The following is a 15,285-nucleotide window of genomic DNA, read 5'->3' on the forward strand; positions in this document are numbered from 1 at the left end:
CAAGGTGATGGACGCATGGCCTTTTCAGGTTCAACATTTCATATATCAGCGTCAAACAGTGCTGCAGTTTTCTCCCAAAATACAGACTCTGAGAAGCTAAGTGCACAATGAATTCACATCAATAAAGACTACGACTTGTTTAAAATCTCAAAACTGCCCTCACTCTTAGTAATGTACAGTAGCCAAAAGTGATACACGAGCAAGACTGCTGACATGGCGATGCATTGAGCAACGGCAAAACAGGACGCAATCACGGCCGTGATGGACCACACGCCCTCTTGCGCCGTGTAAACGCTGATGAGAATGGTGATCATGGCTGTTAGAGAATTAAGGATGCAAGGGCTCTGCGAGGTCAGCCAATGCGTCCAGCAGTCATTTGCCAACTTACACGAAAATTCTCCCGATAAGCCACACGTAGTTATGCCGTAACGTCCACCAAATCCATAGTAGACCGGTAAGCCCAAGCACGCAGCAGATGCCAGCCACCCAAAGCAGGGGCATGTTGCGAACAATGCTCTGCACAAGCCGGCCTGGTTCGGAGTTGCCTAGAAAATTGGTACGGCTGAGGGAGGAGAAGGTTCCGGGGAAAACCACGAAACCTGCCAGCATCAGCCATGAGCAAAGTGCGGCGGCCAAATTCTTGCGAAATGGGATCTCGTTCGACTCCAGCACCATCCTGTCATAGGTGGACTCAAGCCTGGATGCGTCCTTGCAGGTGTCGGGTTTGTCTGTATTTTCCATGTTTGAATTGTGTCTTCATGCGGGTCGAACCGTGAGATTGCTGCGGCGATGCTCCCGAAATATATGAGCTGTATTAGTCGGCTGATTTTGGCCTGTCGGCGCATTTTGGCTAGCGCGGCCGTCGCTAAATTTAGCCGCATCGACTAACCAACATTCCTCCTCGACACTTGATAATATCAAAATGAACCTGGCACGATGACCTTCCTTGTCACCAGCATGTTTTCACAATGAACGTTATCGACTACTACGGATTCTGCTTTGGCGGATCTATCGTCTTTCTGACATTGTTCTGCCTGATTTCATTTACCGTCCAAGAGTTTCTGCATCTGTGTACAAACCATCTGTCATCGTTGCTACCTAGACAAGCACGGGCAAACATCCTGAAATGGGGCTTTCGAATATTCGAAAGTATATCAATAGCTATAGTAGTGGTGGTGGTTATCATCGGCGGCAACATAGCAGCCGCATTCTCGAATGGAATCCAGCGCCCCAGCCTACGAGATCGCTTCGGTACCGTGACGATCCTCAACATGCTGCCACTTTACGTCGGAGCAGGAGTAAAGTTCATCGAGCGGTGTTTTGGTGCTCCAAAAGCACCGTATGAGATTATTCATCGATGCCTTGGAGTTGTTACCGTCTGCGCTGCGCTGGGACATGCTCTTTTGGCCCTTTCCGCAGAACGTATTTCCTTGGGGGACCTGAGGTCTGCGGCTGGCTTGGTGGTGAGTTGCCAACCGTAGCAAATCAACCGTGCTGATGCGAGACAGGCAATCGTGATTCTTCTTGCTATACCGTTCCTGAATCTTCGTCTTCTTCGCAAAAGACAGTACGAGACCACGCTCAATCTCCATCGATGTCTCTCAGCTGCCGCCTTGGTTGCAACCTGGCTTCATTTGCCCCCATCATCTGGATGGGGAACGCCCCGAATATATGTCCTCCTGATAGCGACGTCGTTAGTAAGTCTTAAGTGTATTGCGACAGCCGCTACAATATTCCAAGGGAGAGGACGAGCCGAAATCCATCAAATTGCAGGGCTCTCCGAGGTTCGTCTAAGGCTCTCTAGACATCGGGATTTCCGTGCTGGGCAATATGTGTATATTTGTATACCAGGTCTCAGAATAACACGAGCCTCCTTCCTCCAATCTCATCCGTTTCAGATAGCCTGGTGTTATCGAGACGAAGATGGGCATGATGTAGTCGTTTTGCTCGTTGAAACACGAAGCGGGTTTACTCGCGACCTGGAACTCGCAGCAAAGAGCAAACGCAAGCACCTGGCCCTCATTGATGGCCCCTATGGCTATCATCCAAAGGTTGATCAGTTTGGCACAGTCATTCTCTTTGCATCTGGCATCGGAATAACTGGCCAGCTAATGGCCATGAAGGAGCTGGTTACGCTCTTCAGCAGTTGTGACGCAAAAGCTCGGCGATTTGTTTTGTTTTGGGACATAGAGGCCGAAAGTGAGAATGACCACCCCCAGAGTCCAAACCTGCTACTGACACGGGCCAGTCCATCGCTTCTGGGTCAGAGACTGGATGGATAAGCTTCTAGCCATGGACACGGATTTTGTGAGTGTCAGGCTCCTCATGTCAAACCTTACTAACCACGGAGCAGGTCCTAGATGTGCAGCTGTTCATACACGGGCAATTTTTCAAGAAAGACTCTGAAGGATCATCTCAAGCACTCGGTGGGCATGGGAGGATCAAGTTACATTTCAACCCGATGGACGTGCGGCAACTCCTTGCGAAGGAGCTAAGTATCAGGAAGGGCAAGACCCTCGTTTCAAGTGAGATTCATTCCCATGGATATGACCCTCCTCTTGCTAAGCCTCGACAATAGCCTGCGTCAATCGTAATACTTTCCGCGTAATCAATAAAACCCTTCAAGACGAGCTTGAGGGAGATTGGGAAATGGACAGCGGCGTTTTACTTCGTGAACTTGAGTTTTGTCCAACTTAATTGAAATCTATATCAATAAAATTCAACCACTACACAGATCTTTCAGCCCTATCCTTGTCTCTATTGAAAGTGACGATCGCCAGTCGGAGCTTGTCCAGAATGTAATCAACCTCCCCGGCAAGCTCTTCTCCGATCTTTCGCATATTGTGGAGGTAGGCAACCTCTGCTCGTAGACGGCCATTTTCTTTAGTCTTCAGTTCAATGATCTCCTTCAATGACAAGTCGGGCGTCTGCTTCGAAGCCTGGAGTGTCGCGTGGGAGGCTTCAAGTGCTACGGAAGAGCCATGAGCGTTGGCAATAGCCACATCGAGATCCCTAGGCGGGACAGGAGTTTGGGACAGTCTACTGTAATTTTCCATGTTACTTTTCGTTGCTTATGGCAGAAGCCTCAACATATTCCTAGTGAGAAGGGCGATCTAGAAATATTCCCGTGCAGCTGATGCGATTATAAAGTGCTAATTTTGGATCAGTCCAAAAATAGATGGACTCAGGGCCTTAAAAGAAGCAGCCCGATCGACGAAAGTCATGGAATAGACCACCACGCCCCCACTTCCTCGAATACACTATGGCATTCTCATCCCCATCCACGCCGTTGCGCTTCAAGCCCGTGGAAAATTTGCTTTGGGACGCATCGCAAGCGATTCAGGAGGCCCAAGGCAAGGTCAAAGAAGCCTTATCTCACGAGCTTGGTGGACGTCTGCAAAAACGCAAGAACCAGCATCACTTCCAAACTGAAATGAACAAGAATAGTCAGTTGGTCCGTGAGATCACTCAACTACGGCAGCAAAACCAGAGCCTGTATCAGCAGAATTTGCAGCAGGCAAAGCATCTTCATCGCTTGCAGTCGGAGGCCAACGTCAACGCAGAGGAGTTGACCGAAACCAAGTCGTCCCAATGTCTTCTGACACAGGATATCATGAAAATCTGCAGCGAAAAGGATGCAATTTCTCAAGAATTAGAACGAGTCAGAGAGCAGCAGGACATAGAAGTGCTCGAAAGACAAATTGCAGAGCTGGCCCTAGACCAGTTCAAGGATGAGGTCATCCAGTTGAAAGACGACTTCGAGCAACAAAAAGCCTTTTTGCTCGACAGGGATAAGGAATTAGAGGGGATGAGGCAAGCCCTGGGGCAATTCAAGGAACAAGTTTCCGTGTACGAGGGACTACTTACTGGGAACGAAACCACCGTTGAAGAGCTTCATCGCCAACTTAGCATGCAGTCTCTCATCAATGCCGGATTGCACAAGGCATTGGATGAGTGCCAATGTTCGGGAAAGGCTCAGGGCCCTGAAAACGTTGAATCCACCAGTCTGAAACGTTCTAGATCATCAACTCCTACAGTTGATACACAGGGAGGAAAAAGGCAGAAGACTAGCATTTGATAATGGAAATCGAAATCCATATCCTCGTTAAGTACCTCGTGGAGAAAGTGAATCCTATATATATCTTATATTATAGTAAATATAGAGGCCACAGGAGTGAGTGGTGATAACGAGTGTATGTAGGTGTCCATGCAGGAAGTGGCTGCAGGCAGTGTGGGCTGGAGAAGGCCCCATATGGGCTAGAAGCGGTGCCTGACATCTGGTGCCAGGTGGGCCGCCACAGTAAAAGGCGTAACTACCCGTGCCACGCCCCCCACTTCAATCATTTCGGCAAGCCTACACCCGCGAAGCGGATTTCTTAAATAACATATTGCGAGGCGGGACAATGCATACTAGCGCTACGCCCCGCCTTACGTAAGTCGGCCGGCTCGTTTTCTAGCCGATAGAGATAGTTCGTAGCTTGTTACCAATACAAGCCACTTCACGCACATATTTAGTAGTGGCGGTGTGGAGCCAAGCTGATGTGGCTTAGTAACCGAGGCCCGTAGCGAGCAATTGCTCAGGGCGCAGGCGTTAACAGAGCCAGAATCCGAGCGACCCAGAAATGGACACAGCATATAATGAGACAGCCAAGAATAGGCAGGAAATGGAACGAAGCCAGAAGAACATAGCCAGAACTAGCTTACTAGTAAGATGTTAGGGACCCAGCTAGTCGGACAAGTGTTGGCCCGCCCTTCCCCGGTCAGAACCTCGTCCCATCTCTCTCGCTTCCCATCAACCAAAAAATGGCGTTATAACGACCGCAGTTCCGCAATCACCGCGTCTTTGCATAGCTTTCTGTGCCCAGCATATAATATTAAGTATATTAAGTTTAACCTGATAGTTAATGAAGAAGTTATAGATCAGCAGGCTGCAAGCACTGGGAGGACAATTTCGGTAACGATGAGTTCTAGGAACGAGCTAATTATGTAGAAGACGTCGTATCCCTGCTTAATAGACGCAGGATGATGAATCGCGATGGCAAAAGTTGCCACCTTTCAAGATAGCAGTTGCGCCGTATTCATTACACTATAAATAACCATACAACCATACAATTATCTACTCAGACGGCTCTAAAGCGCCTGATGGGGCTACAGGGCTCGGCTTTGTTATCTACCGCAGCAATAAACGGATAGCCCAAGGGTGTGGCCGTCTTAGCATTGCAGAAGTATTTGATGGCGAGGCAGAGGGGGCGAGGGCAGGGCTCCAAAGGGCCCTCCTTACCTCCCAAGGCCAGCCTATACACATCTGCATTGATAACACCAGCGTCATCCAGGGGATATGCGGCAACATCCCAGACTCCTCACAAGCTGCCTTCTTAGAGATTCAGGCAGCAGCCAGGATATATACTATACAAACCCACTGGTCCCCAGGGCACCAAGGGATAAAAGGAAACGAAGAGGCTGATAGCCTAGCTAAGGAGGGCACAACGCTGCCAGTCCCCAGAGGCCTACTGCCAACCCTATCAGGGATTAAGCGGCTTGCTAAAGAACGCAAACAACACCAGCATAGAAAATGGTGGAAGCACGAGGCACCCCCCCGTTATACTCAGCTAGGGCTGAAGGCCACCCTTGGCTGCCCTCCTGAATTAGCTCTACCAAGAGCTATCCTTCATCATCTCCTAGCAGCTCGATCAGGCCATGGGGACTTTGAACAGTATCATCAACGCTTTAACCACATAGAAGCACTACTTACCTGCTCCTGCGGGGAGGCTAAGGAGGTGGACCACCTGGTCTACTGCCGAAAGACATTAGTGAGGAGGCAACGGTGGCCCACCCTCTACCCTTATAGTCGGCGGGAGCCTCTAGGACCTATGGGCTCTCTAGAGCAGTACTTTAAGGGGCTAATTATCGACTCAGAAGGCTTCCAGGCCTTCCTCAGCGCGACAGACTTCTTCCAGAAGATCTGCCCGCGGCACTAAGAGATAGGCTACAGCCTATACTCTAAGTAACGAACTACCTCTACTAGTTGAAAAATTAGCTATAACGGAACTAAGGCACCAGCGGGAACTAGGGAAGGATAGGACACATAGCAGCCTACGGGCAAGACTTGGAGGACGTTGGGAAGCGGCGTGTGCTTAGAGTATATAGCTAGAACCTGCGGCACTCCACGCCATATACCCTTCGGGAGGTCTGCCGCAAGGGCGCTAGCGCCCTTGCCGCCACGGCGTTAAATACAAAACAAACAAACAAACATTACACTATAATTGCCTTATGTATAAATAAAAGCATCCATTGTCTAAGGGTATCATGGAATCTCATGCCTACTTTCCCCGAACTGTAGTTCCCAGTCTGACAGGGCTGATGCAGAAGATATGGTATGTGGATGATCCATACTAAGAACGTTCCTTCTGAGGCGAACGCAGTCTTGCAGAAGCTGAATAGCATCTTTCTACTGATTCTGGGATTTCCAAGTGTCAGCCAGGTTGCCTATGCTCGACAGCGTGTCGGGATGCTCCTCTCCAAGCACCCTCAAACTCGTCTCCATCACCCGCACCTCCAGCTCCTCGGCCTCCTTCCATCGGCCTTGGTTCGAATACGTCGACGCCAGGTTGGCCATGCTCGTCAGCGTCTCGGGATGCTCCTCTCTAAGCACCCTCTTTCTCGTCTCCATCACCCACACCTCCAGCTCCTCAGCCTCCTTCCATCAGCCTTAGTTGCTATACGTCGACGCTAGGTTAGCTATACTTATCAGCGTGTTAGGATGCTCCTCTCTAAGCACCCTCTTGAACGTCTCCATCACCTGCACCTCCAGCTCCTCAGCCTCCTTCTATCAGCCTTAGTTACTATACGTTAACGCTAGGTTAGCTATACTCATCAGCGTCTCAGGATGCTCCTCTCTAAGCACCCTCTTTCTCATCTCTATCACCTGCACCTCCAGCTCCTCAGCCTCCTTCCATCAGCCTTAGTTCCTATACGTCAACGCTAGGTTAGCTATGCTCGTCAGCGTCTCAGGATGCTCCTCTCCAAGCACCCTCAAACTTATCTCCATCACCTGCACCTCCAGCTCCTCAGCCTCCTTCCATCAGCCTTAGTTGCTGTACGTCGCCGCCAGGTTGCCTATGCTCGTCAGCATCTTAGGATGCTCCTCTCCAAGCACCCTCTTTTCCATCTCTATCACCTGCACCTCCAGCTCCTCAGCCTCCTTCCATCAGCCTTGGTTAATATACGTCGACGCTAGGTTAGCTATGCTTGTCAGCGTGTTAGGATGCTCCTCTCCAAGCACCCTCTTAAACGTCTCTATCACCCGCACCTCCAGCTCCTCAGCCTCCTTCTATCAGCCTTAGTTCCTATACGTCGAGGCTAGGTTAGCCATGCTCATCAGCGTCTTAGGATGCTCCTCTCCAAGCACCCTCTTTTCCGTCTCTATCACCCGCACCTCCAGCTCCTCAGCCTCCTTCCATCAGCCTTAGTTAATATACGTCAACGCTAGGTTAGCCATGCTTATCAGCGTGTTAGGATGCTCCTCTCTAAGCACCCTCTTTCTCGTCTCCATCACCCGCACCCCCAGCTCCTCAGCCTCCTTCCATCAGCCTTAGTTCCTATACGTCGCCGCCAGGTTGCTCATGCTCAACAGCATGTCGGGATGCTCCTCTCCAAGCACCCTCTTTCTCGTCTCTATCACCCGCACCTCCAGCTCCTCAGCCTCCTTCCATCAGCCTTGGTTAATATACGTTGACGCTAGGTTAGCCATGCTTGTCAGCGTGTTAGGATGCTCCTCTCCAAGCACCCTCTTTCTCGTCTCCATCACCCGCACCCCCAGCTCCTCAGCCTCCTTCTATCAGCCTTGGTTCCTGTACGTCGACGCCAGGTTGGCCATGCTCGTCAGCATCCAGGGATGCTTATCCCCTAGAATTTCCGTCCAAGTGCTCACAGCCTGTTACACTATTACCTCCGCCCTAGAATAGTTGCCAAGCATCACCAAGTACTACGACATATTCATTAGTAACTTACTCTATTCCAAGCGGTTACGTTCTTCTGACAGCAGTTTGTCCAATAAAGGCTGCATATAGGGCATCAGCGTTTAATACTGCTGCCACGTTTCAAATTTGCCCAACGGAAAGTGTTCTGAGGCAGATTGAAGAAAGTATATCTTCTATTAGCTAGGAGAACCATATTCCAAGATCCAAACTTTAGTGCAAAATTGCGCTAGGGAGTACATCTCCAGGAATCCCAGCATAGCTGTCACAGTAACAAGTGAGTAGCTCCAGAGCACATCCAAGTTATCCTCAAAGTTATTACTACTAGTTTCAGTATGCTCATCATTGCTCTCTTCAGAACCTATATTACTACTACTATAGTTATATAGCATATACTTAGGGATGTTTTACGCCTAAAAGTAGCTTATAAGCAAAAGAAGGTCAGCTGCACTAGGCTGCTCCCGTTTGATCTGCTTAAACGTCACCTGCTATATCACTATAACGGAGTTAGATACACCTTCATAACGTTAGATATCCCCTCTATCGCTGCAAAGGAGGGTGCCCTTTTGCTGTTCGCTATTATAGAATTCCTCTAAATATAACTTAACAGTCACTTAAGGACTTCGTTTGTGAATATATGCCGCCGCTTAGTTTATAGCGAGAGGGATGCACTTAAGGGTGCGTATAAGGCGTAATACGACAGCCTCATTAACGTCTCAGCCCAGCTTCCTTTATAGAAGCTGTAAAGCCTGTTTTTCCTCTATTATTAGGACAGTGTAGACCATCTTAACGTTACCTGTCAACCTCTCTGCAGCATCCCAGCTGCGCAACGTAACGAGAATCTTGCTCTTAGTTCTCTTAGGAAGATATAATTAGTATATTTCAATACTATCCTTAGAGAATAGCATCTTAATATCATCTGTATTATTGATAATCATGAGCCATAGGCTCACGTCCTCTCGCTGCAGCTACTTGCAGACCAGCGCTAGGATATTAACGTTAGTGTTGTGGCGACCTAGAAAGGCTAGGACGTCTACTATAGACCAGTAGGACTCTTCAAATATTGCTTTAGTGTTAGCGTTAACCCAGAAGATGCTAGTTTCAGATGAGGTAGCGTGGAGTTGGTGAGCGAATTGGATGGCTATCTGGGATTTGCTGTCGCTTTGTTAGCAGAGGCCTTTCAATGCATCTGTTATAACGTACCCAAACCCGCCCATGCCCACGAGAGCGAAGCGACTCCCAGGCCCAGCATGCCGCTCTTCAATCCATGTCCAGATGTCGGATTGATTCACAAAATCAGGGTCGGAAGGAAACGGTACGACGAAATGAGGATTGCGGGCAATCGATAGGTCCTCAACTTTGCTGAGCTTGAGTACACCCTGTTCGACGCGAATAAGACGATGTCTTAAGAATTAGCAGGCGCTTCTGGGCAGGTGTGCGGGTTGCTCGTACGTTTGTTCCGTTTGGTGGGACTGAATGGTCTTGACTCCCGTTTTTGTTTCATCCGCCGTACGTTTCAAGCGCTTGACTCCCGCTCGTGTTTCCTCTGTTGTACGATTCACACGCTTCAGATCTCGTTGAACTATTCAATATTAGAAAGTACTAAGTAAACTGAATGTGAAATACTAACTAAAACCAAGCACTTCGCCAATTAGCTTCTCAGCTTCGACACTAGTTAGCGCAATCTGAAGTAAAAGATCCTTCGCATATGCTGCAGCCACCATGGCTGCGAAGCCCTGCCACTCCTTGTTCTTATGCGAGTCCGAGTAATCGCATATACCGCGGATAACTAAGCACAGGAAGTGGTTCATCAGGCCGGCCGCTTCCATTTCGAAGCAGGCAACGCCGTATTCAGCAGCCAGTTTATCCCGGATCGTGGCATTCTTCATGAGCTGATTCGCGCTGGCAATCAACCCGTAGTGAATCGCAGGGTCGTCGGTATGTTCACCTCGTTCGGCTCGGAGTATTATATGGGTTGGATCATCGCTGCATACTTTGGCGCATCCTTCTGACGTTTGCGGATGAATGATTTCCGATCGGTAGAGTCTGTCGCTTGCCGGAGAAGGCCGTGAGTACTCCCCCCGCAGTCGAGGCCATCGTTCCAACGCCTCGTCAATCGCGTTATTCAGCTGATGGCCTTTCCTCTTATATCGACTCTTGAGCGCGCTAACAGCTGTTCGTAGCAGCATGGGTGGTTGGTCTAAAAAGTCTGTGTGCTGGAAGGAAATATCCTGGTCCTGCACTGCCTTGCCGAAGTCGTACTGGAAGACGCCACCTTTGCCTCCGTCGCGGCTGCTGACTACAACATCGCCAAGTCGCACATCATGTTTTGAGCTGGGCGCCCCTCCGCCGATGCCGACCATGAGTCCAATGCGCACATTTGGAAAGCTATGCAGCATGTCTCGAGCCACAGCCCCAGCAGCGTTTGTACCGTACTCCCCATCCGGCAAGACAGCAATAACGACATTATGCCTCCCAATCTTGCCTGGAGCATAGTTGTTATTATCGTTTGGGGCAACTGGGGGACAGTCCTCATGTTCTTCGTCGAGAAAGGCTTGTGCCGCGTCGAACTCGGTGGGAAGGGCGCAGATCCAACCGACAGTGTAGGCTTTGGGATCAGCCATAGCCAGTATTTGTTTGAGTGAGAAATTGAGACGAGCGAGTGCTTGCAACGAAAGATGAAAGGGAATTGGGATAGGCAGAGAAAGGCGAGGGAATAAGTTGGCTAGGCGTGTATAGCGGGCGTCCTCTTCTATATGTTGGACCCAAGATCAGGCTGGCAGGAGTGAGCAAGATGGGGCCGGGGTACTAACGGGCTGCTCTGCTGATTGATTGGCGAAGAGCTTGCTGACCATGCCTCTTGGATGCAGCACGAGAACCGAATGAGGCATCCCATGATATATCTGTGCCCACAGTGGTGCAGCAACAGCTTGTTGATGCAGGGCATGGCGATGTCGTTATTGGCGCGTTAAGCGAAGTTGGCGGTGCTAAGTGGAAAAAGCTGACGAGCGCCAGCCACTCATAATTGGGCAGGAGCGGGGTTGGTGTAAGACGGATGAAATGCCTTACCGTCCGACTTCCAAGACCAACATCAGGCTCTGTGATGGCTTCAGAACCCTTATTGCGACTGGTTTGCCTGCGCGAGCATGAGGCAAGGCGGTATGGTACGTATGGTGAGAGCTGACACCATAGCGCCGTTTCCGATTGAGAAGAAGGAAGAGCGATAGGAGCCCGGCCTGGGGAGAAGAGACGGGAGACCAGCGGCTGTTGGTCAGGCCGTCGCTTTAGCCCACAAGTCAGCCGTTTCTGGCTGTACTCATTATTTGTTCCGTTCAATTTTGGCTCTAATAGCTATTTCTGGCGCTGAGTACTTGCTCGCTACGGGCAACGGCAGCTAAGTCACATCAGCTTGGCTCCACACTATCACCACTAAACATGTTTATGTAGGAAATTCCGCGAAACCTATTAACTACGCCTTTTATTACTGTATATATCTTGTTTGACCACCTGTAAAATTCTCTTTGACCACCTGCCCGGACCCCAACCTGCCTACCTTAGGTCCCGTCCCGATTAGGCGACTAACGATTAAACCTCCAAATGTATGGGCTGAGACCCCTATGAAGTGGGGGAAATAACCTTCAAATGTATTGGTCCGTCTCCATACGAACGACCATGCACAGTGGGCCCAAGTGCCAGCCCACCACCATCACGACCGCCCGCCGCCAATCCCACTCCGCCCTCCCACTTCCACTTGCGCGACGCCGCCGGCCCCCTTCGGAATCGGAACAACCACAGCCCCGCTATCCCTCCCTCCAATCTGTGGCTATGTAATCAGATAGATCATGGATGGATGGTACGCTCTCTGCAGTTACTTCCGCTGCCTATCCCTCCTCTGTCGCACCTTCCTCTGTCGCACCCTCCTCTGTCGCCCCCTCCTCCGGCGGCCTGCCCAACGCTTGATCGGCCCGGGCCCTGCTACTCGCCAGCTTCACCCAGCCCGGGGCGGCCTCCGCCGTCACCTACGCCTGCTGGGCCGACGTACCAGCATCACAGAAGGGGATGGAAGGGGTTGAAGCACACCCTAAGCTTGAGTTGAGTCATCATCACTTATGAGCAAGCGGCAGAAAAGTAGCTAATCAGCTGCGTTCTTCTCGGAGACACCCCCTTAGGTGACGTTTACTTTCCAGCCCTATTCATCAACGGACTTGCTAGCAGCTCCATCTCCCGTCACACGCAATACCCCGCCGCCCTCCAAAAGGCAACCCAAGGGTCAACCCTCATGCCTCGCGAAACTGTATACCCTTCCTTATCCTTCCAGCCAGAAGCCCAGCTTTCCCTATCGCCCCAGCATACCACCTATCCCATGATCTTGGCCGCCAGCTCTGCAGGGCAAGTGATGGCCCAGAACAGCAGCCCCATCGAGAAGAACGGAGGCTTGTCCGCGTCGGTAACCTTCCACTCTGCAATACAGTAGCCCTTCACGATGTCGTCCTGCAGCAGCTTCTGAAGGCTAGTCTCTTTATCATCGGAAGGATCGACTTTGGCGATGCGGAGGCCCAGGAGGTGCATCATCGCTATGGCAATGCTGTTGACCTGGTTGTCGGAGGTATCCCAGACCCTCGGCTCGTCGCTGAACGGGACGTCTTTGAAGTACCTGGCCGAGGGCTGGCGAGGCTTTTTGTTGCCGACCTCCAGGCACTCCTTAAACCACTCAACGTAGTGCCAGCCCAGGTGGGCCTCTTCGTCCTCGTTGCCGACGCCAGGCTTGTGGGGGACCCAAACGTGAATGGTATTGTTCTTTAGCTCCTTACGGCCCGAGGCATCCAAGCCAACCTCGGCCTCCCACAGCAGCGCTCCCGGGACCTCCTCGTCGCCATTCTTGAAGAATCTCATGCGGCCGCGCTTTTCGAACGCATTTTCGTTCCAGTCCCTTTCAATCTTGATGCCTCCAGTCATGATGATCGATAGCTTCGTCGTGCGGGCTCTGCGCGGCGAGTACAGCAGCTCATCGAACGCAAATGTGATAACCTTAGCAGCAAGTGGGACGGTGCAGAACATGACTTGGTGGGTGGATGTGAATGGCTCCCTCGTGAGGATGGTCTCTTGGAAAAGGCGCCGGATGTCTGCGTCTGTTGGCTTGTTCCGGAGAGCCTCCTCGCCCATTGACTCGGCAGCCTGCCGGGTAGTGAGGTTTGTGCGGATGAAATCCAAGGTGTCGTTGAGCGTGCGCTGCGAAGCCATCGTTGCAAGTATCACTCTGGGGACCCTAGGCACCTGTCAGCATCATGTAATTGGAAATAGCGCTGGAGATCCATGTGCAGCGTACTGTCCGTTTGGGTTTGATGTGTGATGCTCTTGGCCTCGGCCTGGGTAGTTGGTGAGGCTGAGGTGGTTGCTGGTGGTGATGTAGGAAGGGAAGTTTGTAGGCTGGGCTTGGTCCTATCGTCCACCTTCTAAAAAGGGGTTGTGTGATGAGGCTGTTGCGTAGGTTGGATCGTAACTGCCCTTAATGATTCACTACGCCTGCCTCCTCGCGTGGTGCTCAGGATGGCGCCTGCCGTAGAGGACAACCATCGCACCAATAAATCAGCAGCTCTTCTCCGTCCCAAAGCTGATTCTTTCTCCCACATTCACATCACATCAACAAACCTTTTAACCCTCACAACAAGCTTGGCTATACCTTCCTAGGCAGACCACTCTTTCAAGCTCTTATCAGGGCTGTTGCGTCTTCGTCGTTCTTTCCCCTCTTCTCAGGCTGCTCCTTCTCTTTCAAGACCGCAGGCTGCGCCCAAGGCCCTTCATCCACCGGGAAACAAAAATTCTAACGCGTTCTCTTCTCTTCCCCTACATCAACAGTAGGAGAAAAGGTTGCCTGCTCTTCCTTCCTTACACCCCTCAAAACTATCTTCATTACCCAGCCGAGCCAGCTGCTCCCTCCTTCACACATACTGACCACTCCTGACCGCCAGCGGAGCATCCAAAGGCACGGCTTCCTTCCTCGACAACCACCAACCGCCTCTCGGCAAGATGTCTGCTGCTGCTGCGAATCCCAAGCTATCGGCTGACCAGAAGCCGGACGAGGAGACGATGCTTTGTGCTGTCCGCCCTATGTTCATCAAGCCCGGCATCCTCTCACATGATGATCCCAGCCACAACACCCTCAGAACCTTCATCGATCTCCTCGACACCACCGCCACTGAGAAGGAGCAACGTCTGAAGGTCTCTCCTTTTAGGGCGGTGGGCAACACCTTCGACTTCAGCGACCCCGCCAATTGTCACCTTCCGAACGTCTGGCAGTTCGCTGACCAGGCCGACCTCGCCCGCCTGTACGACGCCGTTTTCCGCAGCGACAAACAGCCTGACTTCATCAAGGCGGCCAACCTCCAGATCTACATCTGGTTTCCCCAGCACGGGCCCCAGCCTTCCAAGAAGCCCAACTTTCACCATCTGATTGACATCCGGAACTTCACCCTCTACGGCTGGTGTGGATGTCTCCCCCGCGACAACCCGAAGGTCAGTATGGATGATCAACTACTCCCTATACATCGTCACTAACGCCCGGTGTCTGTACAGACAAGCCGTACCTTGGTCCTGACCACGGACCGGATGCATGACTGCACGCATTGGTCAAAGTACCCTGCCACGCCGGTCCAGTCCACACCCGGCAGCCACGCGACGGCGCCCCATGGCCCCCCTCCCACACGGATTGGCGTCATCAACGGCCACTTCCCCCATGGGGTGCTGTATCCACCTCCCCCGGAGGACGAGAACGCAAACATCGTCCCTCATCACATCTATGATGGCATCCACTTGGACCATAGCCATGGACGGGCACTACCGCCCCCAGGCATCCTCTCGAATGACCGGCCTGCGTGGCCTGAGTCTCCCATCGTCCCCAGGGAGATTTACCTAAGCTCCTCGACATCACAAAAGTAGGCCTAGCCGGTAGCCACGCCACAGGCTCCAGTAAGTCTTGACGGTTGGATTCAAGCTAGAAGAATGCAGGGCACAGAAGGCCGACGGACACACTCATAGTCATGAGGTTAACGACGAGGTGAGGGGGCGGGGAGGAACACTACATGTGCACATTGCATAAAGGGCGAAGTTCGCGGGATCATGAGTACGGCAGCGATTTGCAGCTGGGGATATAGTGTCTTATTGAGGGCTAGAAAGCTATCACATGGCGAGGACGATAACGCTTTGCGTGCGCACAAATGTATTACAGTGCGATAGACCAAAGCACCATGAGCAAATCACTCCCAACCATGATCCCAGTGAAGCCCATGCCAGAACTCTCGTTCGAATGGCC

At 51.4% G+C, this 15,285-nt stretch overlaps 3 protein-coding genes across 3 annotated transcripts; 1 reads left to right on the top strand and 2 right to left on the bottom strand.

The window, feature by feature from the left end:
• Positions 1-6,448: 6,448 nt before the first annotated feature.
• CGCA056_v006247 (Kinesin light chain 3) lies at positions 6,449-10,600 on the bottom strand (the record flags this gene model as incomplete). The annotated part of the gene is made up of 6 exons (XM_037321498.1): positions 6,449-6,697; positions 6,779-6,826; positions 8,957-9,131; positions 9,180-9,380; positions 9,429-9,558; positions 9,607-10,600. The coding sequence occupies 6 exons, from the start codon at positions 10,598-10,600 to the stop codon at positions 6,449-6,451; spliced, it is 1,797 nt and encodes a 598-aa protein (XP_037178965.1).
• Positions 10,601-12,332: 1,732 nt separating this feature from the next.
• Positions 12,333-13,139, bottom strand: CGCA056_v006248 (uncharacterized protein; the record flags this gene model as incomplete). The annotated part of the gene is made up of 1 exon (XM_037321499.1): positions 12,333-13,139. The coding sequence occupies one exon, from the start codon at positions 13,137-13,139 to the stop codon at positions 12,333-12,335; it is 807 nt and encodes a 268-aa protein (XP_037180309.1).
• An 864-nt stretch (positions 13,140-14,003) lies between these two features.
• Positions 14,004-14,912, top strand: CGCA056_v006249 (uncharacterized protein; the record flags this gene model as incomplete). Its single annotated transcript, XM_037321500.1, has 2 exons — positions 14,004-14,489; positions 14,550-14,912. The coding sequence occupies 2 exons, from the start codon at positions 14,004-14,006 to the stop codon at positions 14,910-14,912; spliced, it is 849 nt and encodes a 282-aa protein (XP_037178971.1).
• Between the last annotated feature and the right edge of the window lie 373 nt (positions 14,913-15,285).

Source organism: Colletotrichum aenigma, assembly GCF_013390185.1.
Source record: "Colletotrichum aenigma strain Cg56 chromosome Unknown KSG_Cg56_contig04, whole genome shotgun sequence".
Classification (NCBI taxonomy): Eukaryota; Fungi; Ascomycota; class Sordariomycetes; order Glomerellales; family Glomerellaceae; genus Colletotrichum; species Colletotrichum aenigma.